The sequence below is a fragment of the Idiotropiscis lumnitzeri genome, chromosome 5 (genome assembly GCF_059441095.1).
Source record: "Idiotropiscis lumnitzeri isolate Australia: NSW breed Sydney's pygmy pipehorse chromosome 5, RoL_Ilum_1.0, whole genome shotgun sequence".
NCBI classification, from domain to species: domain Eukaryota; kingdom Metazoa; phylum Chordata; class Actinopteri; order Syngnathiformes; family Syngnathidae; genus Idiotropiscis; species Idiotropiscis lumnitzeri.
In genome coordinates this window covers 15,115,119-15,142,901 of record NC_142395.1, presented here as the reverse complement: position 1 = coordinate 15,142,901, position 27,783 = coordinate 15,115,119, and the positions used below count along the sequence as shown (strand labels likewise).

Genomic DNA, 27,783 nt, shown 5'->3' with positions numbered 1-27,783 from the left:
GCTTTTCCCTCCCATGCGGACCGTCCGCCTGACACGCCACACGCTGGGTCGACACAATGGGGCCCCGAGTCAGGAACCGACACTGTACTCCAGTGCTGATTGTCTTGTGTCCTTTACAACATCTTTTGTTCCCGCGGATAAAAGCGACATGCCGTAGCTTTTAAAGCGCCGGGCAGCTGCTCTTCACATCCTCTACCCTGCCCCACTTCCTCCCTCCAAGCATCAGCCTCCAACGTTGTTATATGGACAAACCATTAGACTGGTTTTACACAGCAGCTCCGATTGTTTTCTCATCAGCCCATAAAACTTTGTCCCAGAATTTTTGAGTCTTGTTTCTTTGGGTTTCATCTTGGTTTGACCTTGAGCTAGTAAAACTGTAGGCTTCAAAGGCAAAATCCAGCTCTGAACTAAGCCATCCATCCATCCATTATCTGAGCCGCTTCTCCACACTCGGGTCGCGTGGGGTGCTGGATCCTATCCCAGCTATCTTTGGGCAGTAGGCGGAGTACATCCTGGACTTGTTGCCAGCCAATCGCAGGGCACACATAGACGAACAACCACTCGCATCCACAATCATACCTAGGGACAATTTCACAAAGAGTGTCCCTATAACCTACCATGCATGTCTTTGGAAAGTGGGAGGAAACCAGAGAAGCGGAGAAAACAAGCGGGCACGAGGAGAACATGCAAACCCCAGCCTTAGTTTGACCTGAATGTGCCATTCAGAGAATACTCCTAAGACTCCCATGAAGTCAGGTTAATGAATATCAACATCAATTCAGTCTTTCAAAGAATGGCCTCAAATTCATGACGTCCCGAGCCAAAAATGGCTTCCGGCAATACTGGGGATTCATCGTAATGGGAGTGTTTGGGCTTCAAAGATGGATATAGGGGGCCGCAAAGCTGCTCCTCCATTGGCCCTCTTTCATAACACAGGAAGTGTGTCACATGGACAAGGCTTTTTCCCACAATATTCGGGCCCATTCCTGGAATAACAACATCTCATCTGTATGTCTGGTTCAAAGGCCAGCCTGGTTCCTCTTGGTACAACATGTGATGATAGAGGCAGGATGTGGGAAAACTCTGAGTGGCACCCCCCTGGAGGGCAACATGTGGTCTAAAGTCTTTTATCCCGTGTGAAGCATCTTGAACGTAGTTGGCATTATTGTGAGAAAACAAAACTGTTTGGTTTCATTGAGTTTAGAATTGCCTACTTTTTTTGGGTGCGTGAATGTGATTCTTTGGCAAAGGGGCTTAAAAAAAACAGACCCCATGCGCTTGTTGGATTATTGTGTGCAGTTTGCAATTACAATATGGAATAGGTCATGTACTTCAGTAATCAATTGTTTTTTTCTTAAATTAATGTTCTTGGAGGTTTTTGATGTGCTCATTTTATAGATAATTCCACAAAGATGTTGGCCTTGCGACAAGTGGACAGGTTGTTTAGTTTCCTTCTTCTCAGCTGTGGAGACAATACGTTATCCTCGGATAAGACATAAAGCATAGGGATAGGGCATTTGAATTTGATAACTTACTTCTACGGGTAGACAATTATAATGTTATTAAACGTAGGTTAGGTTAGCATTTAGCTTGATCCAGCAACTATCCTACCAACTAGAGACTATACTTCAGAGACCTATGGTGTGCACATAGGCTGTATTTTAGTTGTAATAAGGGACTTTTACTTGAACCCCCCCCCCCCCCCCACACTCGTTTATAGAAGCATTGTATTTTGAGTGAGTCGTTCAATGACGTTGAACAATTTATCTATTATTTCAAAGCTATATGAAACAAACCCCTCAAATCATGTTTAATTTACAATCTAACGTGTGGGATCTATCAGGCGTGACAGGAAACACCGTGTAAATGTGAAAAATGGATGAAGAAGGATCTTAAGTGACACAATTGTTCCAATTTTTACTAAGTGGAATAAATAATAACACTTGCTATTTAGAGAGCATCTGACAGAAATGGGACAAGAAGCATCAATGTCACATTTTTGTGATGAGACATCTATCCGTCCATCACATTGCGCCTCTGCTGCCTCCGTGGCGTCTGTCTTTCGTTATATATTTGATGACTTCAAAAGAACCTCTCGCCTCCTTTCATCTGCTGCCTCGGCCCCCCGAAAAAAAACACTGTAGATTTTCCAAAAAGAGCTTTTCATGTCAAAGAGCAGATGTGCACTGACCACAGGGTCCCCCCCACGCCCCGTGACACCCCTCTCGTCCCCTGGGAGCCGAGCCTTTAATGTTAAATGCTTTATTAGGAACCTTTCAAACAGCTTTTTTTTCCTCTTGGGGATTTTGAAATTAAAATTTAAATTACATTAAAGAAACATCCATCCATTTTCAATACCGCTTATCCTTTTCCAGGGTCACGCATACATCTACGTCACTGTGTGTGACTAGAGCCCACTCTACCTACATTGTCGTGTACCACTACACCATCAGTATTTATGTAAATTACAATTATCCATCCATTCATTTTCTATACCGCTTGAGTTTAAGCCTAACCCAATTGAGGCGGGCTCCAACCTGGTCTGGTAGCTGGCCAATCACAGGGCACATGTAGACAAACAAGTACTCATGCTTAATTTTAGGCAGTTTAGCGCCGGGTCATCCCCAAGGAACAAATGAGTAGCTGTTTTACTTTTTTAAAAATAGAGCAGTTAATCAGTGTTAGTGACTATAGTGAAAATGAGACATTCTGATTTCTTGGAAATGTTGTGGAAGTATTTTTTTTGAAATGTAAACACTTGAAGAGATTTATAGAAAATTAAGTGTTGGTTGTTAATATTTATCGATTTCCTACCTTGGTAATTCATTGTCCTTCACAGTGATGAAAATCAATAATTATTAATAATATTCTATAATTAAAGGTAAATTGAGCAATTTGTTTTTCAAAAGTGTGTATCGAGCTGGTAGCCCTTTGAACTAATCAGTACTTAGGAAGGAAACCTTCAGTTTCAAAGGGGTCGGTATCCTTGATTCCGATTCATTTCAGAATATGCATGTTTTTGGAATGTGGGAGGAAGTCGTACTAAGAGAAAACAAACTGCAAGTACGTAGAGAACACGCAAACTACAAACAGGAATGCCGCAGCCGAGATACAAACTCAGAGCCTCATAACTGTGAGGCAGACGTGGTAAATCACGGGAGAGGAAAATAAGGATGATCTGATTAATTTCTTAACACAAGCCTAAAATATATCATGTATGATTAATCATATTACCTACTCATTTTTATTTAAGTTTGTAATGATGGTATTATAAAGGCTTATAAAGATGTTAGAGAATGTGGCTTGTGGAATGTCGCTTTTCTTAGCTGGCCAAATTTATTGGTGCTTAATCACTCATTAGCAAAGGGCGGAGTGCGGCGCGCATGCGGCCCGCGCCCACACTTGGAGTGGCCCTCGATTAATTTTTGAAACTTAAAATGCGTACTGTTGCTGATCCATTCAAAGATGTCGTGCCAGTATTCCAACTCTGAGGCTGTAATTGTTCATCAGAGATCAAGGCCTCTTCAACACTGATCTCAAAAGTACACAGACAACAGTGATTTCTTTTTTTCATTGCAATGACGGTCCGTTTAAAGTGCATGAAGAGTCAGAAAATTTGATAAGCTAGTTTATAAACACATATGGTGGCTTAGTTGGACAACCGGCCCTTGTGATGGACTTCCGTTTCAACTTTTGCCCTATACGGCATCGTGTTCACACAGGCGAATGAGCCAACCTATTAATTTGTGGATTTGAATGGCATGCAGAGATTGGCCAAAGTTTTACATTTTTGAGCAAGTTGACTTTGGTGAAAAAGGGTAGAAAATTGCGTTTGATTTTTTTCTTTTATTCTTTTTGTACGGGAAAGTTAAGTAAAAATTCAATCATTGTGAACAACCAATATGTAGCCAGCATCAGATGGACGACAAATTTTACTGAACATCCTGCCATGCTATTGCCGTTCACCGAATCAGTGTGGTAATTTCCCGTTCACGATCGATTCAGTGTGTGAACTTGCCGCCATTTTACCGTTCATTAACGATTTGGTGAGTGAACGTGATGTAATTTCCGGTTAACGTACGATTTGGTGAAAGAAAGTGATAGCAAGTTCTCTCACAACTAGTTGGTGAGAGAACGTGATGTCATTTCTTGTTCGCCATTTCCCGTTGTACAAATGCTTGACGTTTTTGATAGATTTTTTTTTTTTTTTTGGGAAGGCGGGCACTGGGGGCGCAAATGATTCTTTTGAACCATTCTTTTTGATGAACTAATTCTAATGATTCAGTTGACTTAAAACAGTGGTGGGCAAACTTTTTGATTGGCGGGACACAATGGGTTCTAAAATTTGACAAAGGGGCCGGGAGCAGATGGATGGAGTGTTTTGGTACCCTCACCTCATCAGAGAAAAAAAAATTGAATGAAAGTGAACAAATGCATTTCAACAATATATATATATATATATATATATATATATATGTCTCTGAAAAAAACACAATATTTAGACTTAAAAGAACTGTCATGCCCGTAACTAGTGCCATTTATCAGATCTGTTTAGTTAGCTAGCTCGCTATCGTGTACTGCAGCAAAAGCGGTAGTAGTTTTATTATGAAAGTCTCTATCCTTCCAAAAGGCGGAAGTTTTGTTCTTATTTTATTTTGAAAGCCTTGAAACGGACATCGACCGTTGTAGTTGCTGCTAGCATCTAGCGAACCGCGTGATACCAACCTCAGACGCTTGTTTGCTCACTAAGCGTGCGGACGTGTGTAAAGTGTGCGCGGGCTGCCCTCTTCTTCTCAGCGGACTCTTTTCGGATATCCCCCGCTGTCTTTGCCCTCCCCCCTTCACGGTTCTTTTTGGACTATACTACTCGTCTGATGGTGTGCACCGATGCCGAGAGATGGGTAAACTGCACTCGAAACATGGTGAGGCTTGTTTTGTGTTGTCAAAACTATCGTAGTTGTCGTACTTGAGAGTGTTCATTGTCTTTCTTTCTTTCCTTTTTTTCGGTCTCCATCCACTACAAGCCGCTATTTGTAAAGCGAGGGAGAGCCCGGAAGGTAAGCAGCACGGTTTCGGGAACATTTGGAGCACTTTGTGCAGAGATTAGAGGGGCTTGCTTGCGTGAACATGTGCACGGACGACCCCGACCCCCCCCCCTCCCCTCGCCGTCCCAGCCCCCACTGTCCCCTAGTAAAAAATACAAACAATTAAAACTGGCTTTTGTTTCAGGCGACAGCTTTGTAGTTAATGCCTGTTTGGCTCGGAAGGGACTGGACGACTGGCTGGTAAAGCAGCAGGACTGTCATCTAAAGACCAAGTGCGCGTTGCCGTTGACCACCCGGGTGAGTTCAATGAGGGTCCCCTGAACCTACCCGTAACCCCCCACGCCCTCCACCTTCTCATTCTATGCCTTCTGTTGTACATGAACGCTTCATTTTGGGTACTTCCCCCCTGAAAAGTTTTTGAATCCTCACTGCAATGAAACAAGGGCCACGGATGGTTCACGCGCCATAGTTTGGAGTACGCCTCACAAAGACGAGCGCTGCATCCAAAATGTTGTCAGTGCGTCTTATTAAATGGCTAAATGCAGCCATTTGGTTGTCCACGAGCACCACTTGACCAGTTTCCTTGATAGATTATACGAATGAAGCATGGGAAAAATGAAAAATCCATGGTCATCTTGTGTAATTGTGCACTTATATTCATTTTCTGTAATTTCTCTCTAAATAAAACCCTTGCTATGTATGACAGCATTTGGGCGTATGGAGTTGTGAATCTGTAAAGGTGTACATTTAAAATTCTCCGTGTTTTTTTAAAAAAAATTTTATATATAAATATACAGCTGTACTCTTTCCAAAATGCAATAATCACAAAAAATGCTCCAGTAACTGTCTAACTCACGAGATCTGGCTTTATTTACTGCATTATGCTCCAATTTGTCCTCAAACTTGACTCATTCATTGATTTTGGAAAGTTTAAATTGCCATGAGTAGATTTTTACACCAATTCCTGTGTTCATTGTGTTCATTTTCTGTTTGTTTCTGATGTTCATTATGTTCTGTGTTGGCTGTTATAAATGTTTATTGTTCCCAGGCCCTTGCTTGTAAAAGAGACCTTGATGTGAATAAGACCTCCTAGTCAATAAAAATATGGCAAAACAATAACAACAGATGGAAAAACTCGTGAAAGTTAGAGCTGCTTTTTAACAGCGCTGCATCATACTGAGGGTTTTTTGCCCCTGTCATGTTACAAAATAGGAGCTTGAAAATATTTGAAGCGATTCTTGGTATCATGCGCCGCAAATTCCACACCGATGACTGTTACAACCACAACAATAAACACAAATATAATACATTTAAAATAAACTCAATAAATACATAAAACACAATTAAATGAATTGAATTATAATACAATGTATACAATATATGTAATACCCACTGATAATTGTAATAATAGTTAGGGTAAATAAATAGATTTAATACATTTGACCTTTTCTACATTTCATTTTTAAATGAAAAAAATTACATTTAGTTTAAGTCTTAATTTTTCTTAAAATGTGGTGATACGTGATTTTGATTGCACGTGTAAGGTTGAATTGGAAGGAGATGCTAAACATGCTCCTGAATATGCCTGTGCATTATCATTTATACTAAACGTTTTCAATGAAAGAAATGCATACAATATGATACAAAATTCTTTATTTGTATCCCTGTCGAATTTCAATGGATTCTTCCTTAGCCCTTGCTTCACTCCTGCATGAAGGGTCATGGAAAAAAGGTTAAGTAGCATTTTGGCTGAGTACGCTCAGAAGCCATCATCTCTGTAAGTCTGCCATAATTGCGTGTTACACGCCTCTCTCTGACAGCGTCAATCACAAGCGCCCACTGTTACCTCAAAAAATCCAACATTTTGGATCCAGCTCTCAGACTGGCTCTTATTTGTTTGTTTGATGTTGACAATATGAATTTCAACACTTGTTTGGTCTTGAGGGAGAATCAATTGTTGGTTTTCAGCCCAGTTGATGTTTCTTTTTAAAAAAGGGGCGACAATAGATCAAGCCATAGTTCAAAGCATTATGAGCTGACAGCCGGGTGACATGTGAGGATGCTAAAAGCCGAGGAATGTTGGTCAGGCTCGACGATGTTTTTGTCTTTTGGCACTGCCGTAGACACACACAGCGTTGTTGTTGTTGTCAAGTGAGGGGGAAATCCTTTGGAATTGCTTCAGACGAGTTTTAAGCCTCTTTGTTGGCGGTGTCGTCCTCAAACGGTGAAAATCGGTGGTCGTTGTGAAGGAAAAGGAGAATAAGGTTCATCCACCACCCACACTTGTCTATCTACTGAATGCAGCTTGCGAGAACAGCTTTATTTTGCCCATACGTACGAATCCAAACCTTCTGAGACGCTCCACGGTTCCTAAAGGTCACAATAGTCGCTTTTTAAAGCAACACGCTGTAAAGATGAGCTCTTGCGATAGCTTTCATTGGTGTTCTGACAAAAAGGCAAACTAATCGGGTGAGTCTAAAGTCCTCGGAGGTGTTTTGTTGTCTTTGAACGCCGCATCGTTATCGGGGTTGTTGACACCGTAGTTAAGAATGCTCCACACTTAATGGTGGTACTAACATATTTCGTTTTGATGTTATGACTGTTCAACAATGTGCTAGTTTGCTGGACGGCGTAAAAAAAAATGTGGCCGCATACATGCATCTGTAGTTATGGAACTCCGCCATAAACAGAAGACCCCCTTATATTCTGATTCTGTTAAATGAGAAATTTAAAAGTTTCAAAATAATGGAAGTATAATATACTAAAAATGCTGGTGAACAACAAATTTTAATCAGAGATTGCTTTATGTGTCCCTCAACGTGTTTTTGACACTCATTTAATTTTTTTTCCCCCTCACGTCTGTTTGAGATATTTTCATTTTTTGAACCTATCAAAAACTTGCACATCATGGATTTTACCATGCGATGCAATTTATAGCTCTGACGTATCAAAAAAAAAATAATTCCACCTGTTGCTGAACCCAACTCTTAATTATTGCATACTACTGAATTACTTACTATATTGCAGTAGATATTAAACTGTTATGAAAACCTGATGTGCTTGAGAGGAAAAAATGAGAGCAGATTCTGAATCAACACAAAATTATCGAGAAAAGTTCACTTGCAACTCTGGTTCCTAAAAAGTAAAAAAAAAAAAATCTTATTTTTATCTTCATGGCCATGACTGTGACTTTGAGATTTTCCGTGCGGTCCTCCAAGTGCGCAGCCATTGGCCGCTTGAACTCTCTTTCTCACGCTTAAGACAGCACCTCCCCCATTCGTTATATTTTAATAACCATTGAAGACTGAACAACACAAAAGACGATGTTTTGTCTTAATAACCCAAATGTTGACAACCTTGGATAGTGAACATAATGTTTGGAACAGATGTGGAACTTTTTTATGCCGAATCCTTGAAATGACCATTAAACTTTTCATGTGACGGTGCGCATTAAAATCTTGTGAATAGGCGGTGGAACATTGATATATCACAAATGAACGAAACATACAAAAGGATAATTATTGGATCTGTTGAATATTTATTTATTTCTTTTGTATGACAAGCATTAATTTCACTCACTGGAGGCCATGTGCTATACGGCGGTGGTGCGACAGTGACTGAGTGGTGTTGGCAGGTGGGTCTTGACATATGACATTGGGGTCATGTGATACCCCGCGTGCAGCCTGTAGTGGACCCCTCCCTCGAAATATCCCGTTGTGCATTCTGTATGTCCTCATGTAAACATCGAACATACCGTGACGGCGCAGCCCTTTTTTTAAATGTTGATGAGAATTATGTGCCACTTACTCTTGCATCATTCGTCTTTCATATTCCTGCAAGCAAAATGACTTTCTAAGTCAACCCCACCACCTCCCATCCCCCTTGCCTTTAAAATCCCCCTTTCCACCTCCCAACTGGTGCTCCCTTCTGCCCTCGCAGACTCCATCTGTTTGGTGCCTTTACCCGCTGGCCTTGTGTTGCCGGATGAAACGAGACGCCGTTTGAAAGGGGGCCCTCGCCGGGAGGTGTTCCCATTAACAGTCAAGGCTCCAGTTGTGTATTATAAGTACAGACGTCCTCTTTCCATTCTTTTAGTGCTGTGTTTCCGCACTGCGTTGAAGTTATGTACGGTTTAGATCGGTAAGTGCTGAGCCAAATTGTGTTTCCACCATGAGCAGCGTCAGTGTGTAAATATAGAGGGTGCTTGGTTCACGGCCAAGATCCATGCCTACATGGCACCTTTTGACGTACCGGTACTTCCAAATGTTTACCACAAGCTATGATATCCCCTAACCAGAGCCTGAGCTGCACTGTGTTTGTTTACAGAGGAGATGTGTGACTCGAGCGGAGGGCAGTCACACTTCCTGCCCCCGACCAAATATATTCCATGTGGAAACTCGGTACAGCCTGTGTATCCTAAAAATACAAATGAGCTTTATCGTCACAGTGAACCCTTACTGTTTGCGAGGGTGATACATAGTGATACAAAGACGCTCTCGTGTTTAAAATGCATACATTATATCACAGATGGCTCTTTATATTAACTGTTAGATGGACACCTACTGTACCTTACGTTAAGCGGCTTGCTGTTACTAACTGATCAGCTGTTAACTTTTACAACAGTCAAAAGGCGATTGGGACCTTTCTCTGCATCAACTTGAAAAGTTTTTCATCTCTCTGCTTTCTCTGTCGGACCTCTGCTATAATCTGCCGTCACGCTGCTGTTCACTGTCAACCCGACGGGGATTGTCTCACCGACATTGTCGAGTCGACCGTCAGTGAAACCTTTCAAAACCTTTCGGGACAAGGAAAACAAAACATTTTTCATTTTCTCACGTCGGTTTCACCTTTGCAGTTAGTCTCGTTTGGAATCTTAGATTGAAGGCGTGAAAAAATTCTCAGACGCGAGTCTGCACAAAACTCCTCCAGCGATTGTTCTTTCTCCTTTTATTTGTGAGGTAAAAGGTTTTTGAGAAGCATCTAGCCCATTTCAGTTGCAATTCCGCTGCCTCCAAGTGTGGAAAAAAAAGACAGGTTCTGCTTAGCTGTTGTGTTTTTGACCGCCACAAAGCGAGGGCCTTGGTCTGGATGCTGAAAGCACCTTTCACACGCAGACTTCTCCTTCTTTTTGTGCGCTTTTGTAACCCCCGCCCCTCCGGCCTTCTTCCACCACCACCGACTGGCCTCTTGTGTGACGTATGGCCGACTCCCAGCAGGCTTTACCCCCTCTGTGATCCCATGGGACGAGGGCCTGTTGTTTGCTCTTTGAAGTGGCTGCAATGAGGGTGGTGGGGAATGATGGGGGGGGGGGATTCACATTTGGAGGCACATTCTGAAGGAAAGAAAAGCTTCAGGCTTTTGGGGGGAGTTGGGGGCTTGAGGGGTAGCACCTGGCCGTAGAGAGGGCCGTGTGATTTTTAAAGAAGTGTTCCCATGAGAGGATGACGTGGAAATGATGTTGCCTGCGGCGACGCACTGGTTGCTTTAATGCCATATTTGGTGTTGCATGGTGTGAAAATAACTGTTTTTACCTCCACTATATATGAGATAATTCCCTGAAATTACTGATTTGAAGGAATAACAGAGGGGCAACATGGTGAGCAAGTAGTTAGAACGTCTGCCTCAAAGTTCTGATGTTTGTGGTTCCAATCTCAGTTTGCATGCCCTTCCTGTGCTTGCGTGGGATTTTGATGGGCACTTCAGCTTGCTTCCAAACTCCCAAAACATGAGTGTGAGGTTTATTGAAGACTCAAGTCTAATTTGTTTCAAGGTGTTATTGTGAATGCTTGTTTCTCTATATACGCCTTGCATTTGGGCAGCCACCAGTTGAAGTTGTCGACATTATGTCCCAATTTGTCTATGGGTGCATTTCATCCTCCACTAGTCTAAACACGGACTTCTGGTTAATGTTGTTTGTAGAATACGAATTAAGCAGCAAGATCCACCTGTTTTTATCCACTATACAAATAAAGTTTTATTATATTGTTTTGTATCATATCTCAGGGGCGGACATTTTGCCGACTGTCGACTGACAATGACATCACCGTGCTTGCAAATGTCACATGACCAAACCCAGAAAACAAATGAGCCGTGATTGGTTGTGTGATGACATTTTCAGAGAAAATGGCAAAATGACTGCCTCCTGAGATGGATTTTGCTGCTGAATTCATTTTCCGCAAACGCAACAATTAATCAGAATATCTTGGTTAAACGAGTAGGGCTGCATAGAACATATTTTTGTTAAGAAACATTTGGGTTTACTTCCCCTTTAAGAGTATTTCAGAAATAATGCAAAGAAAACAAGAATGAGCTATATTCCACCATTAAAAATGTGAACATGTAAACTCATTGATAGTGAATAATGTACAGGGTATTTATGCTGTAATGTAAATGAAAAAATAAAGTTTGTCTTTTCAGGGATTTCAAATATTGCCTTAAGCTAAAAGTTCAATGTACCTTGTGTATCGTAACCTTATTTCTCTATGCGTATGCCATATGTTAATAATATTGCATGTGCTGTGTGTCCTGTCTGGAGTCGGATATCCGGATGCACTTGAGAGATCAAAGTCTTCTTCGTGGAATGTGCGTGGAATCTCCGGGGATTAGCAGCTAGGATTGTGTTTTGCACCCCCGCCCCCTCCCAAATATACATTTGGCAATGTGGACAGCAGTTTATCAACAGTGTCTCCTTCACGGTTACTTACTAGCCCCCCTCGCACTCCGTCGGGTTGCGGGTGCATTGCTTTTGGGGGCAGGGTGGGTAGGGGGTGGCAAACCGGAGGTAAGTCGCGTTTCCGCAGTTGTGCCGCCGCCGAGCTCCTCTGAGCCTTGTGTGTGTGCGCTCGGTGCACGTTTTAATCACCCACTTAAAAGGCTGCGCTCAAGTGGCTGTTTAAGTGTTTAAACCCTGAATAATTCTCCCTTGTTTGTTTATCGCTTTCTCTCCCCTTCCCCCCTCCCCTTGCGGATTATGCTCTGGCCCGTAATGTAAATGCTGAATAATTTCACTTAAGCAGTAGAAAGTGTCTCTCAAATAAGATCAGTATGACAACACCTTCGTCACGTGACCAAACCAAGAACACACGTAAGCCGTGACGTTTGCAACCTGAGCCTGCGGGCACTTTTGATATCAATTTCAGTCGACAGCAGGTGGCAGTACAAGGCAAAATGGCCGCCCTTCGCGCTGAATAAAAACAAGTCTTTTTCTGCGTAATTTTTATTTCTCAAATGCAATATTAATCAGAATACCGTATTTAGAATAGTGGGAGACAAATTTCAACTTGAATTTATAGTCCTTATAAAGGGAAATTGATTTATTTCTGAATATACATGTCAGGAGGTAATTGCTAAAAACATGCTACTGACAGAACTATGTAGTACTCAATTCTGGAGATGCAGCATTAAACTGTTTTTCACAAATTATTTTGTATTTCTAAAACGGCTAAAACGGGCCCCACTAGGACTCTTAGCAAGAGTCGTCCCTCCCCCACTATATGAGAAATTGAGCTGCCTATTGACGGATTTGGGCAACACATCACATGTTTGGCACGTGCATTATATTCCCACCAATGAGTGTAAATTGGCCCATGTACTCATTTTATGATTATAGTATAGTATAGTATAGTAACTATTCAATATTGAAAATCTCGTGTACACCCACCCACAAGCTAGTGCCAGAAAAGTGTTTATTCTCGACGTTTTAACTAAAGGTCCGACTCGTACCCACATCTCAATTCACCAATCGTGTTAACATGACATTTGATTCAAACATTTTTTTTTTCAGTTTTGATCCAGTTTTATTCTATCCCAATGTGTTGTACTGGCCTCTTCCTAGCTTGTGCTAAGATAGTTCATCTCTCTAGTCTGACATCCAAGTTAGCAAATTCCCTTTTATTTTGTTGCTAGGACAGCATGAGAGGCCAAAGCAAGGCCTAGCTGAGCTCTATTGAGTAACTGCTTAACATTTGAATTTAATGCTCATTACCCCTCAGAGGTGACTCACTCCCCTGATTAAAAAAATAATCGAAAAAGCTTTTATTGCTGCCAACTTAAGCCACACACCCCCTTCAACATTTTAACGGCGTTAGCATACCACCCATCCCCTGAATAGCCTTTATTTCAAATTTTTGAAGTCACACCCCTTTCAACATCCTGAAAGAGTTAATAGACCATTTGTCACCCACACATAACCTCAAAATAGTCTAAAATATAAGAAAAGCTTTTATTGCAAACTTTTCAAGCCTCACACCTACCAACAGAGTTGTCGCGTAAGTGTGACCACATGAAATCTTTACTTGCATGCGCAAATGCGACCACTGATTGCTAGCGCGACCCACTGCCTTGCACACACAATCTCAGAATGTCAGTAAATCAGCTTGATGAATCCCTGCTCTTAAAAGGATGTGGGTGTTCTCCATGCGCGCACCCTGCAGGTTCCGTAAGCTCAGCTGGAGTGTTTATCCTCCACGTGTGACAGAGCGCCAGTAACGGAGGCCAAAAGGCCACCCGAGCTAGATCGAATCAAGGAAGCGGGTGAAGATAAACATTGAGCATTGTGACGTCACTTCAAAAGGGGCTCCTCGGCTCTTCCCGTCAATCCATCTCTGGATTGTATGCTGCAGAGGAATGTTTTTGTTGAGGAGAGAAAAGACAAACAGACCATCCTTTGCTGGAGTGTTTATGCTCCGCGGGTGCCCAGGGAGGACCCTCACCCTGTCGACGCACATGAAGACCTTTGAATTTACCCCCCTCCAACTCAAGTTGTCTTTACCAGTGTTGAAGGGTTTCACTCAAAGGCCATCGACCCGACGTTACCATAGTTGACGTCATGTTCTTCTTCTTAATACAGCAAACGTCTTGAGAAGAAATCAACAACCCATGCATACCATACGAGACTATCATAAACAACCGGCGGCTGCATTGTGCTCGTCCTGTTCTTGTCATGCGATATTTTAGAGTGGTAGTGGAAATTATTTTTCCTGGTTACTTCACATGTGTTCCAAGCAGAATTTCTTTGGGCAGCCGACAAATTAGAAAATGTCATTTAGCAGTCAAACCCACTGGTTGTTTGTCGGTGTGATCAGGGCCTTGCGCCGAGACTGAGAAAAGACAGGAAAAATTAAACCAGACATGAATTTTAATCCATGTTAATTTTACAGATGGAGCGTGATGCTATCAAGTATAAACGCATACCGTATTTGAAAGAGGGAAAAAAATATATAATTCCTTTCAGGGTGATTGTGTCTTGACTCACAATTTTGCACGGTGTAGTTGGCAATAAAGTTAGTGTGTAATTACGACAGACAACAAACTCAACGCCCATAGTTGAGTTTTAAAATTGACATTTCATTGACATTTAATTTGACATTTGTTATTAAAAACAACTATATACACATGATATAGTCAGATATCTTTGAAGACGAAAAAATATATACCAGTTTATTCCAATTGCAAGAACAGGCTCTCGCATCCTCATTTTGTTGACGTGAGACTTTTTCTTGTTGTGTTATGATTGACATTGCATTTTTTTTTATTTCAAAACTTTCCTGGACTGAGTGAGTTTTCAAAGTTTATGTTCAGAACCCATCAAAACGTGTGTGATTTAATGACATGTTGCATCTTTCAGTCGTGCGTAGCTCTCCAAGTTCATTATAGACGAGCCATTAATTCCAGGCTGGCTAGGAATAGAAACGCGCCTCTCGCAAATGGCCATGCTCGCGTACAGTAGTTCCAGTGTCTATTTCTAACGCCGCCGTTTACTCGCCTCGCTTGGGCTGTCTTTGTAATTAGAGATTTTAGGTTCACCGTTATAAGTTCAGATGTGAGGGTTGTTTATAGAGGTGGTGGCTGGCAGTAAGTCTTACGTGCAACATGTCTGTGGAAGCTGTCGGGGGGGAAAAAAAGAGGACTTTTGCCAAGTTGGCACTGATTTGTTGAACATGAACACTTGAGAGGTTTACAAGGTGTGGGGAATAGGAGTTAAGATAAGACGAGTTGGTAGTAAATCATGGCTATCATTTAACACATTTTATCGCATCAGATCACATACTGCCATGAAGCATTCTGATTCCAATACATATTTACTTGTTATTGTTTAAAAAAACATTTGTGTTCCTTTGTCTGGATTTTAATGATGCTAAGATAAGTGTTGACAGCATATAACCGATAAGTGCGTTTGTGTTGAAAGATTATTGCTCCATATAAAGCACGTATCAGATTTCTTTGTTTGGATGAGGCTTGATTCTGATCAGAAGATATCTAATACCAGGAGCACGGTCTTTGCCAATGTTGCTCACGCCAAATCCGCCAAATCAAGAAGTGTCGTCAGTATCAATTAACTGTGCTTGTCCTTCGCGTGTCTTTAAACTCTGACACTGAAGGAAAAAAATGGGAATGATTTTAAACAGAAATTGTCTGTCTCGTGATGGATAAGTAAGCGTTCAAAGGGGAAATCCTTTGCCTTTGACACAGCCAAGTGTTCCCTTTTATGTGCCTGGTGCGCTGAAAGAGTCAAGTACCTGTCAGTTCCTCTGCAGTCTGCACCCTTAAAAGTTAGGTTCCAATGTCTGTTCAAATGAACATTTTCTCATTGGTAATATAATTTGTTATATGTACGCATCACTTCCTGCAAGTCAACCGTTGTTCGATTTAAAAATAATTAAAAAAAAAAAAAAAAAAAGATGTATTCATTCCGAGCGTTTCTGACCCAACTGGAAGCTTTAGTCATTGTGGGTGTATTTAGTCTGGCTAAAGACAGAGTGGTATGTTTTTGCACCCCTTTATCTTTATATATTTGCTCTAGCAACCTCAACTTTGTAGCACAGCAGCTTTAGAGACATGAACAGTCAGTCGTGCTGTGCGTGTGGGATTCATAATGCATCGGTCGTGAATGAAATGTCAACAATCTTTTTCTTAATAATCCATGAATGAAAATGTTAGGATGTGTGTCACATGCACAGGAAAAACAACAATAACAGCGCACAGTAATTTCAATCATTCATTGATATCGTATCTCCACGCAAATAACTTGTCAACTCTTGCCTACGACGCTTCTCGAATGCACCACGGCGGCCAGGGTTATTTCTGCTTTTGTTTAGTGTTAAAGTCAAGTTTGCAGATTAAAGAAAATGTTTGGCGCGTTCGCTGGTTTAGCCCTTGCATCGCTTCTAAATGTTGGCTGAAGCAGGCCGGTTCAAAACGATCAGCACAGAGCTTGGAGTACTTGCTCGGCGATGGCCGCAGTTGACCACGCTTTCCTTCCTGCCAACTGACTTTCCGATCCACTGGTCACGTTATTTGTTTGACCTTCACCATTAGTGCGACCATCTGTCACACAATAAACCATCAATTGGAGGGGAACTGAACACGAAGAGCATACAACCGCACACCACAGTGGCCACTAAATCTTTTGGCTACTGTAACGTGCGAAGATGAGAGAGCGCGAGATCCAAACCAAAATTGTATCTCCCAATGATCTAATGACTTTTTAATGACTATTATGCATTGTCATGGGGTTTGAGATGTCTCGAGAAAATTTCAATCTTTGGTCTCTGACCTTTAAGGTAACGCTTCCTCATATCGACACTCAACTCCAGCGTCAGACGAATAACTAATTGTGAGGAACCTCCAGACCCGTCTAAGCTCGCTCTGCGCCACTTAAATATCGGGGAGGCTGCCACAGAGTCGTCTGGGCTTTTATAATCCGTCCTGCTTTCCATTAGCGACTGTGACACGTGTAAGTGTGGCGCCTCACAGCAGGATGGTTCCAGAGATGACTCACTTCCGTTTGAGGACACCCGACGAAATCCAAACGCATCCAAACAAGCTCGTCGAAATGAGATGTGTCGTTTCGCCCTCCCCGTTTATTTTTTTCTTTTTGTCATTCCTTTGGAAGTCGACTTTACTGTGAATAGTCAGAGGGCCGCATTTTCATAATTTGTCACTTTTGGCAGGCATGGGGCACCTGTAGCTCTGGGCCAAGCGACAGTCTGTCGCCTCGCTATTCCACACTGTGCCAGGCAGAATCACATTGTATGCTGCTTCAACGGGTTGCCTCTAAGAGAAAGGAAAAAGGATGGATATTTAATATAAGAATATATAATTGCTACAGTTTGCACAAGGTTTACAGTTTGCAGCAAGCCCATTTAGCTTGCTGCCTGAACAGGTTGGCTTTGAGAAAGCATCGAGACAAAGCTGTGCAATGTTGTTTATGTCTATTTATCGCTGTCGTGTAGTTCGTTCCTTCTTGAACAAAGCAGCAGCCAGCTGGTGGCACTAAAATTTTCGGGCTTTTGAGTTTGCTGTATGTATAATGCCGCATGCTCAATCAGGTTATGTTGCGTGCTTTGCTTCTTCTTGATGGATTGGAGGCAAATTGGAAGTCACCACTTGATCGCAAGGTGTACGTCATTAAAAGTAGGGACATATGGTATGAAAAGGAAACTCCATTCAATTTGATATAGATTTGTATTTATTTATTTATATTATATTTTACACCCAGCCCTACTACAAATTTTGACACTGTTTGTTTTCTGCCTGAAAGGGTTGCCTTTGGGAAAAAAGCAATATGATATATTGTATGATGCAGTCGTTATATTGAGTTTTGCTATGTCTTGATATAATCGGAGCATGTCGGATGCCACCACCTTGTAAGAAGTGGCTGTTTGAACGAGGCTCCCTTTGAGAGAAAGTTTGATGCAAAATGAGTCAATGAGTTGATTTTGTCGTTTGCCACGTCTTGACACAGTGCATTTTGGGAAGTGTCCAGTTGCGTGCGACGCTCACCACGTCGGTGACAAATAGGTGGTTTCAGTGCCCCAGAAAATGAATTTATTGGTGAGGGTTGGGGGACAGTCTGAGGGACCTTTTCTGTCCTTCGGGGTAGGAACTGTGGTTGTGTTTTCAGAAATATATTTTAAAAAATGTGTACACATTCAGATAATTTCATAACTAACAAGTAATTCAAAAAATTTTAAAAAAAAAAATTGCACAAAGTATCAATACAGTGAATTCTGCTGACAGTGCTTTCCTTTTTATGAAGACAACAGTTTTATTTCTATGAAAGGTGGTTCTGTTACTCTATTTTGTGCACGAAGGGAGGATTGTGGTTCATCTTAATTTGCTGCAGGGGCAATCATGCGGTTTGACTCTTGATCTTGACGTATTGTATCAACCCGCTCCTCCCCTGTGTCGTGGTAGCGCTTTGATAAACAGTGTGATAAATGTTAATTGCTGTGCCTGTTTGTTTTGCGAGCGCTAATAACGGCACCTACCTTGAGCTAACAGGTGGGGTTCACAGCCCTCAGGAGATGACTGACTTGTAAAAGAAATGGTATAAAAGCTTATCTTTGCAGGTGTAAAAGTTTTCTAATTGCGTCATTAAAGTGTTGGCCAACTTTACACATGAAACACAAAAAAGGGGGCGCGTGGTGGGGAGTGGGCGGGAGATTACTCGACATCAGCATGTTTGCGAGGCGCTGAAATGAGGTCTATTAAGTTCCACTAATTCTCCTGGTTTGTGAGTATCAAAGAATGGTAGATTTTTTTTTCCCCTTGGCTTTCTTTTGCAACATTTTGTGACACAGTTTTTAACAGATTGATCACCGTTTGCGTGCGACATCAGTTCAGCAAGAGATAAAGAATCCGTTTGCTTTATTACAATAAAATGGCCCTCCGTCAAGCTGATGTAATGTTAGCATACCTCACAGGAGTTCAGTTGAGCAAGGATCTTAAAGGATTTACTAACATCCGTTTTGCATTTTCTTGCTTTTTGTTGAATTATTTCAAAGATTATTATAAAATATGGACTATTGCCAGGCATGAAGTCACACGAGATGTTCGTGTTGCTTACAAGATTTCAGTTTAGTAAAAAAATTAAAGGATTAACCTTGTGTGGATTTTGCTTTATTTTATTTCTTTACTTTTTTCAAGGCACTTGTGTGCCATGGTCAGACATGACGCCCTGTGTCAGACTATATCGAACATTCTCACAAGGCCTGCATTCAGCAAGATTTCAGATTAGCAAGCTTCTCAAAATGTTGAACAGTGTATTTCAGCAACAATCAAAGGATTTACTGGCATCTGTTTTGCTTTGATGAGACACTTATTTCGTTCATACTTCCTTTGGCCGCTCCTCTTTTGAGTTTTCTGCTGCAGATGACTGGAAGCATTCTGCTTTTGAAATAAATCGTAAACCATTGTTCAAGAACTCCGCACTTTCAATGTTCATCGCTCTTTTTATTATGTATTGTGTTCATGTTTTTTTGATGTTTTATGTTTGACATGATAATGGATGGCTGTTGGTTGTATTTTTTTTTTAAATCACTTTTATCTAACTGATTCTTATGCTGCCTCTAGGCCAGGTCGTCATTGTAAATCCTTCTCAACTGACCTACCTGGTTGAATGAAGGTTAAACAGTAAAAATAAAAAGATGAAACTTTGGCATACCTCACAATAGCTCAGCTTAAATTTAACAAAAGTTGCAAACGATTTGTACGCTATTTATTAGTAGTGTGTGTGCATGCATCGTGCCATGTGCGTGTGTCTGTGTGTATACGTTGTCCTCTGCTGGCCATCGTTAACATTTTTCGTTTTCTACTTTCTCCTCAAACCAGAGTTGGACAAGACTTTCCTGTGCCCATTCCCATATAAAAAAAATGCAAAATGCTTGTTAAGATGTATTTAGGGTTGCATTGAACTAATGGCATTTCAATTCCGTGGGGAATATTGATTTGCTATCAGAGTACACTGAATTACAAGCTTAGTCACGGAACAAATACTTTTTAGTCAAGGTACAACTGTATAGGCAGGGGTGTCAATATTTTGGGGGGGTTTAATGTATTTGTCCATAATGTAAAAACATATGCAATTGTGCTGATCCACAAGGATGACTTCAAAGGTCTCCTCTATATGTGGTTCATTGTGGAGAATCTTGCCAACCTGCCTAACCTGCGTCGTGATGGGAACCCTTCTGGCATGCCCAGCCTCCGGTGTCGCTGCATGCTTTAATCACAGCGCAGCTTCTTTAGAACTGCCCGCCTGCCTGCCAACGAACGCAGACTCCGTGGCTATAATTTGCTTCCCGGGGCGCAGGAAGAGAGGCGGGTGTGCCGTGACGGAAAGGATGTCAAGCGTGGGGCCGCAAAGTCTGCCTGGGAGAAGGTGTCTGTCTCCGGTGGCCAAATGGCACTCCCGCCCCCACACTCAGTTTCTCCACTAATGATTTGGAACCTGGGCTGGGTGAAGAGCACCTGTTTTCAAGCAACGGACGGAATATTCAAGCACTATCATGTCATAGCCAAAAGCTATGATGCAGTTTTAGCACAGGTTAACCTTAGTTAACCGTGTTAGGAGCATTGCCTTCTGCCAAGCAGCACATACGCTGATGTTCTCCGTCCCCGGCTTGGTAACACAACCTTCAGCACCCCCCCACATCCCCTGACGCCTGTGAGAACAAGGCTACAAGGATGGATAGATATTTTTTTAATAATTTCCAACAAAGAGTGAAAAAAATAGTATATCAAGCTATTTAAAACAAAAATGTTGGATAGAGTATTGAAGATGTTGAAAGTTTTTGTGGGGAGAATATGCATTTCTGGACAATATATAGTCCTCATTTAATTAATTTAGCCTTTTTTTTGTTATTGCTTAGGTTTTGTGGTGCAAATATTCTTTCTCAGTTGCACAACCTGGTTTGTTGCAGTCTGCTTTGGAACTTTGAAACATCATTTGACGGCTCCACCGTAAACCCAGGACTTCCTGAATAAGGAATTTGGCAAAAAAAAGAACAACCACCACCAAAAAAAAAAAACAAGGGTCTAATTGGCTTATCTAGGGCGAAACAGTTTCCGTGTGAGCATTTTAATTAAGATGTCAGTCGAGCCCCTTTGAGACTTTGGGTGGTCTTTGCACAGCACTCGTGTAGCATGCAGAGCTTTCTTGCTCTTCACCAAAGAGTGACGGGCAACAGTGGCAATGAAATAGGTGAGGTGTGTGAAAATGAAACATCCAACAGACAAATGGCATTGTCGTGAAAAATGACTTGACTTCAAAGACATTCTTATCAAATGCATCAAAAAAAAATCTTGACTTTCTCGTGGCACTGTCTTTATGTATATTTTTTCCTCGTATAAACGTTAACATCTCGCTCGTATGCCCGCTATCTCCCGAAACCGGTTCAACATGCAGTCATAAGCGTCAATAACAGATTTATCTTTCGGACTGCGGCGCAACACGGAGACATTTATTTGCCATAACGATCAGTCTTCCCTCCCTCCGCGCACGGCTTGCGTCAGCTTTGCTTTGCAACGTGTTTATCTGAGATCGTTATTTCATGTGCGGAAAACAGATCCCCTTTGAAGGCCAAGTTGGCCTCCTCTGGCTCATATCAACACCCTCTATCTTGGCTCCATCTCAGGAGCACTCAGGGGGTGGGAAAGCAAAAAGACCCTGCGGTGTTTAATGACGCTGGTTTGTTTTTGTTTTCCCAATGTAAATTGGGAGGATGGGCACTGTTTCGGGTTCTTGGCCTTTTGAAAGTGCTTCAACTTACACCCGGGGTTGGCTGAATGGGAGAGGTATTTCCTCTTTATTTGTTTTCCTTCTTTTTTCAAAGTAACACGACACCTTGGCGCTAATTAGCAATTTTTGTCATTGTTTTACTTTGATACTGCAGCTGGACGAAGGCTTTGTCCACGATCTCAATGCCGCACAGCTGTTCGTTCCCATATTCAACAATTCACTTTTTTCCTCATGGAATCTATCCTCACTGAAATACTCGCTCTTTGCCGATGACCTCTTGCCATCTTGATTGCAAGTTTTGCATAACAGCGGGCTTGATCTCGGCAGCGAGTTGTGCGCATTTTGGCCACGGTTTGGCTGATTCCTCCTCTGCAAAATAGCCTGCCTGTTATGTAACGGTGGGAAATGCAGAACGGCTTGATAGCAGACACATTTTCAGTAAAAGCCATATAAGAAAATAGGTACTTGGAGTTCCTTTCACTCTTGATAGGTGGGAAGGCACTCAACTATTTGTCGAAATTTTCCTTGAAAGAAGCGGCCGTCATAGAGGGCAGTCATACTAAAATAGGAGCTAGTGAAATTGTTTCAGGATTATGCCTCCCAAAAAAAAAAAAGAATAAATAAATCACGCAAAAATTGTAGAGTGGTGGCGCATGATCCAAGGAAGAAGCCATTACATGTGGATGAATCTCTGGATAAAAGTGTCAGAACAGGAATTTATTTTCACAGCTTCAGTCACCATGGCATCAGTTTAAGTTTAAAAAGTCGTTATTGTTTTGCATCTTGTGATCCTGCGAAGCCCTTTGAGACTCTTTTTTGATTTAGGGAAAAATAGACTTGACTTGGCTTGGAAGCGGCCGCCGCATTCAAGTCATAATGGCAAAACATATCTGGTTTGTCATTCTCTGGGAACAACGAATCATCCTGCTAATGGGAAAACACTTACTGAACACTTCGGCCTTGGCTGTAGTGTGCGCCCGACTGAGTGACAATCTATCGTTGCGGTTCCCCAAATTATTTTGGCACTGTGACACAAAAAAAAAAGGCTGTTCCTTGCACCGGTTGAGGAGCCGAGCAGGAAGCACCCAGTCGCAGCCCTAATGAGATTTTTTCCGGGTTTTGACGGAGCGCCAGTAGCCGCCGTCGCCACAGCTCCAGCGGCCTGCTTCGACCAGGGCCCTGGCGCTCGATCAGGGGGAACTGTCGTCGGCCGCATAAATTGTCAGCTTGTGTGGCGGCTCACCGAGGCAGAAAGCGCGCAGACCAAAGAGGCCTTGTGGGACTTTCCCACAATCACATAGAAGTACATAGTAGGTATAATTTAACATAGCCGTTTGCTTTCAAACACAGGGAAAAAAATCCAGTAAGTCCACATCGGCTGTGCCAAAGTTAGTATGGTGCCAGAAGCCACTTTCTGGTTGCCAAGGCCTTTAAATTTCTCTTACTACTACTCTCTAAAAGCAAAAAAGCAAACCATCATAATGAAGTACCATGAGATGCTAAATATGTAATAGCAGAAGCAAACTGAATATGAGGATGATATAACCCGATACATTTAAACTGACAATTGAGCGCGGTAAAAAAGTTATTTGGAGGCCACTTAAATCACAATTTTGTTCGGGTTTCCCCTACTCAAAAACTTACCAAATTCTTAAGGCAGGACCATCTTGGTTAAAAATGTAAGTTTGGTAGGCATGTCCCCGCCCAAAATTGTCCTGATAGTCTCATGTAAGTTTTTTTTTTTTTTTTTTTTTTTAAATCAGATGCCCAAGCCAGTTTCACATATATTGGTAGGCATGCCTGTCATGAATGGACCCACAAAAATGTTTCAAGAAGTGCTTACAAAGGACACAGGAAGTCAGACATTTTGGCCTTGTGAGGAATTTGTGCTTTGTAAATCAGACGTTGAGACATTGCCCAATTGCCACCAAATTTCAACCATGTATGCTGACTACTGCTGTTCCCGGGGAATACTTGCACTCTAAAAACAGTTGGGTTAAAAGAAAAAGAAAAAATTGGGGTCAAAAATCGACCAATGGACTACTTCGGTAAATTCGACCCAACTCTCTGAGTTGGTTTTGCATAACCCCCAAAATGGGTAGTTTTTTGCAAAACAACACAAGAAGGTGGCTGAAATTTGACCCAGTTATTGATCGGTCCATTTTTTACGCAAAATGTTCTTATTTTCAGCCCAGTGTTGTGCCCATGGGCACCATGTTGGTTACCGCTGTCATAGATTATAAAAATCTGGGGAAAACATAATTTGCATAATAATATGTATGTGTGAGTAAAGTGTTGCAGCAAAGTCTGTTGACTTGCGCTTAAACAAAGAACTGTAATATCTTATTCATGCAGCTTTTCTTGGGACTACCATTAAATATGTCGATGTGCCTTTGGCACCTTCAAATTCATTATTTGCCCAACTGATGAGGTTTGCCAAGTACAAACGAAGGCCAAGCCAAACAATCCAGACCATAGAGGCGTGTTGTAGTAGGGCATGCACACAAGCTTCTATGTTACAGTTGGCCATAAATCATTTTTGCTGAGGGAGTTCGAACAAGTTTAAAACATCCAACGGCGAAGGCAGCGCAATCCCCCAAAAAACTCTGACTGACATGGCTGCTTTTGAAAGTGGAGCACATTTAAACATCGTGTCTGGAATTTTTAGATGTAAAGGATGCTGTAAAAATCGACATTTTCATGAGCCGTGTCCACCCGCTGGCCTTTTGACTCCGTGTGTGCGCGACGTCACTGGCCCAACGGGGTCGTCTTCAGACTCTGAAGATTGCGATGACAAGCTGTTGGTAAATATCGGTCGCTCCGTTTTTATTTTTCAATTTAAGGAGAAACAAAACCTATCAGAAGAAAAACCACGACAAGCACACTTCACAGCTAGAAAGGCAAATGTGGCTTGATTACGTCCTATCCACTTACTTCACGCTTTCACTGTCGCGCTGGGGCTGCCTGGAAGATCTTCAAAGTGTAATGCTAAATCCACGTATCAATTTGAGAAATCTTTTTTGGCAAAATTGATATTTTATTGTTTAATACAACATTAAAATTTGTGAAAATACACTTTGAGGACCCAGGAGCACTGGGGTATGTTATGCCTGAAAAGAAACGGATGTGCGTGTGCATGTGTGAGTGTAAAAAGCAACCAGAGGCCTGTGATATTTCCCATTTTAACGCTGACCAGAACAATTCCAGCGGTCACCCCTAGCATACCTAATAAAATGGTTTCCATCCATCACCACAGACAACAACCAATTAGCACATTCCTGCTTCTCCTGTTTCTCATGCTGTCGGCTTACCCTGCAATAATTTTGGACCATTCATCAAAAAAAAAATAAAACAAAACCATCCAAAGGTCCTGATCTTAGTGTGTTTATGTATTAAAGGAATTGGTGGAATGTTGACCGTTAAGTCATTTTGTCTTTGATGCAAGACAAAAATGATATGAAAGCCAGTGAATCAGTTGATAAAGTAGTGAAGTTTAAAAGGATACCAAGCAATAGGGTGGTGATGGAGTGCTTAAAGATTTTCTTTTGTGAAATGTAATCCGTAGCTAAGGACTGCCTGAGACAAAATATATGGCATCCTTTTCATTTGTGATTCAGTATCAATACACAAGAATTAAATATTAATCTGTCTCACGACCAAGTACTCTGATCTCCCCGCGTTTCTAATAAACCATTTTTTTTACTGTGTGTTGGCAAGTCTGCTTAAAGGGGAACAAACTGCTTACGGAAAAATTTCCAGTTACATTTTAAATTTCCGTATTTTGTTTGTCAGCTGCAGATTATTTAAATCGTTAAGTGTTTGTTCTTAAATAGGGATGAGCGAGTACTGATAAGAGGTATCGTTTCGGGCCGATACCGGCTTTATTTTAAGGTATTAAGTAGTGGCGAAGGCTGCCGATAATAGTCACTGGCGCCCTCTTGTGGTCGTTCGGCATGCATGGCTGACAGGAAGTATTTGTCAGTGAAATACATTCATACCAATCTTCTCAAATGCTGCCGTTTTTCGGTGTGTTCATGTGAGAGCGCAAAGTCATGAGAATGTGGTGTCTATTCACCCGTCACGGCTTATTATGTGGCTTCATTTACCACAAAAACCAAACGGTAACCTCCATATGTGAACAGTAAATTAACTTTTCTTTGTCTTTTGGATCATCACGGAAAGCAGCTGGAAAAGAAATTCTCAGACTGTGACAGTACGAGTCCCGTTACTGCATGTGAAATTTTCTTTGTGTGTATGGATGATTTAATACTTCAAACAAAGGCCATCATTTTTCTTTGACCATAAAAGTTTTGTTTTTTCCTTTGTGGCGGTTTGTATGAATTCCCACAGAGTAATTGCAAAGTACCGCCGGTTGCTGTATTCTCTTCCTGGCGGAACACCCATGAGGCTGCACTATGACCTGCAGTAGCTCATTGACGATAGGCGCACACGTGTGACCTTCTACCTCGGTGGATTACTGAGCGATTTACTGTCGCACCTTCAAGTCACACCGACATTTATGTAGGCACGTGCATTGGTAAACCTTGTAGTATCGTTTTGATGGGGCCAAGAGAGAGTCTGTAGTCAAAGTGATGATGTTTTATTCTTGAATGTTAGAAATAATTTCCCCAAAATTAAAATCTGTCAAATTACTGATTATGGTTGTAATGACCGCTTTAACCTGAGTACAAGGCACCAATATTTTTGAAAGTTGGATGAAGGGTTTTGGAGAAATTCAGTTTTGAGGAATGCCTTTGTGTTATATCTATAGAAAATCTGTTCAAAATGCACCTTCACATGAGAGTAAAAGAATATAACATTATTTTGCAGCATTTCTCAATTAAAAGAAAAATTCACGCACGAACAAACTTGACCATCCTCCATTCGATTGTGAGCTTATTTCTTATGAATATGCTCATATGAAGGTTATTTATTGACCAAAAAAATAATAATTATAATAATTATTTTATTTATTGCCCCCAACTGGAAGATAATGAAGGTAAGCTATTCAATCTTTGACATAATGCAGGAAACCATTTGAAAAATATGGAACATTTGAAAATATCAGCCTTGGTTCCCATGGTAAAAAGGATGTTGTGGTAGAATTATGAGATTTTGCTAGTTATACTATTTCTCAGGAACTGCTCGATGGATTTGGCTGAAACTTGTTATGCCCCTACTTATAAAGCTATTTATACTACTTGATGATATATACATCTGAAGTTGTAAGACACTTCAAAAATAATGCCTGTCTTTTGTAACCTTGACCACAATATTTTGCCAATAGCTGAAAAATCGTATTTCCATTAAGAAAAGTATCACGCAAACGCTTTGAATATTTGGAGTTGTTATCTTGTGTAAACAGTACACTAAAGGTTAGCGATGATAATTTATGCCACAGACTTCAAGCTAATTCATCCACATCAATAATTGAGGACTGTTCGTCTCATGTGTAGCTTATTTTTTGGTTCATGCTCATGCTTTGGTTCGAACTACAACTTCAGACTAAACAACCGGTGACATTTTACTAAAAACCACGAGACAAGAAAACTACATCAGCATGTTCTTGTTTTTTTCCCTGCTTTTGTGGTGGCTTCAAGTCCTCCGTATCATCCGCTAATCCCCTTATAATTTTACACCTCAGCAGCAGGCATTGAATTACGCGTCTGATGTTATATGATTGGCGACATAACTCATAATGCGTAGATATAAAATCTCTCAAATGTCACATATGTATTTATTTTTCACAGAAAAGTCTGGAAATTAGGGGCTGGAAAATGTATAGAGTATTGAAATCTCAAATGTGTTGGCACACTGTGTACTGTGCGTCTTCATGGAAATATGGTCTCTGTTTTCATGCGAGTGCTTGCGTGTTTGTAAAGGATCTTGTCAACCAATCAGGGATGACTTTTCGGACAGATGACAGCCATGTGTATAGCTGAGCCACATTGCAAAACCAAGAGATTTTGTGCCCCTTCAAACTCGGCATAGCAACACACTGAGCTGGCTGAAAAAGGGGGTCTAGCACACCACTGAAATAGTTGTGTTCACCCTCGATGTGCAGTAGCTCCAGCCTGACTGTGTTTCTGGCCCTGCAATTATCTTTCCGTGCTGATGTAAAACTTTGTTTGTGTATAGACATTTGACTGCCCGTGGTTAGATGTTGGGATGCCACTCTGTGTCGGAATGTCATACTGTGGATTTGCACTGTTTGTTTTT

The 27,783-nt window shown here is 41.4% G+C and overlaps 1 protein-coding gene across 2 annotated transcripts in view; it reads left to right on the top strand.

Moving 5' to 3' along the window:
• The first annotated feature begins 4,734 nt into the window (after positions 1 to 4,734).
• nkd1 (NKD inhibitor of WNT signaling pathway 1) overlaps positions 4,735 to 27,783 on the top strand; it is a 35,335-nt gene continuing 12,286 nt past the window's right edge. Inside the window, exons 1-3 of one of the 2 annotated variants that reach the window (XM_088297155.1) lie at positions 4,735 to 4,922; positions 5,025 to 5,057; positions 5,230 to 5,342. In XM_088297155.1, the coding sequence (XP_088153281.1) occupies positions 4,898 to 4,922; positions 5,025 to 5,057; positions 5,230 to 5,342 (171 nt within the window). In that variant the 5' untranslated portion in view covers positions 4,735 to 4,897. The remainder of the gene's footprint in view (positions 4,923 to 5,024; positions 5,058 to 5,229; positions 5,343 to 27,783) is intronic. The other variant, XM_088297154.1, reaches the window with a different exon arrangement.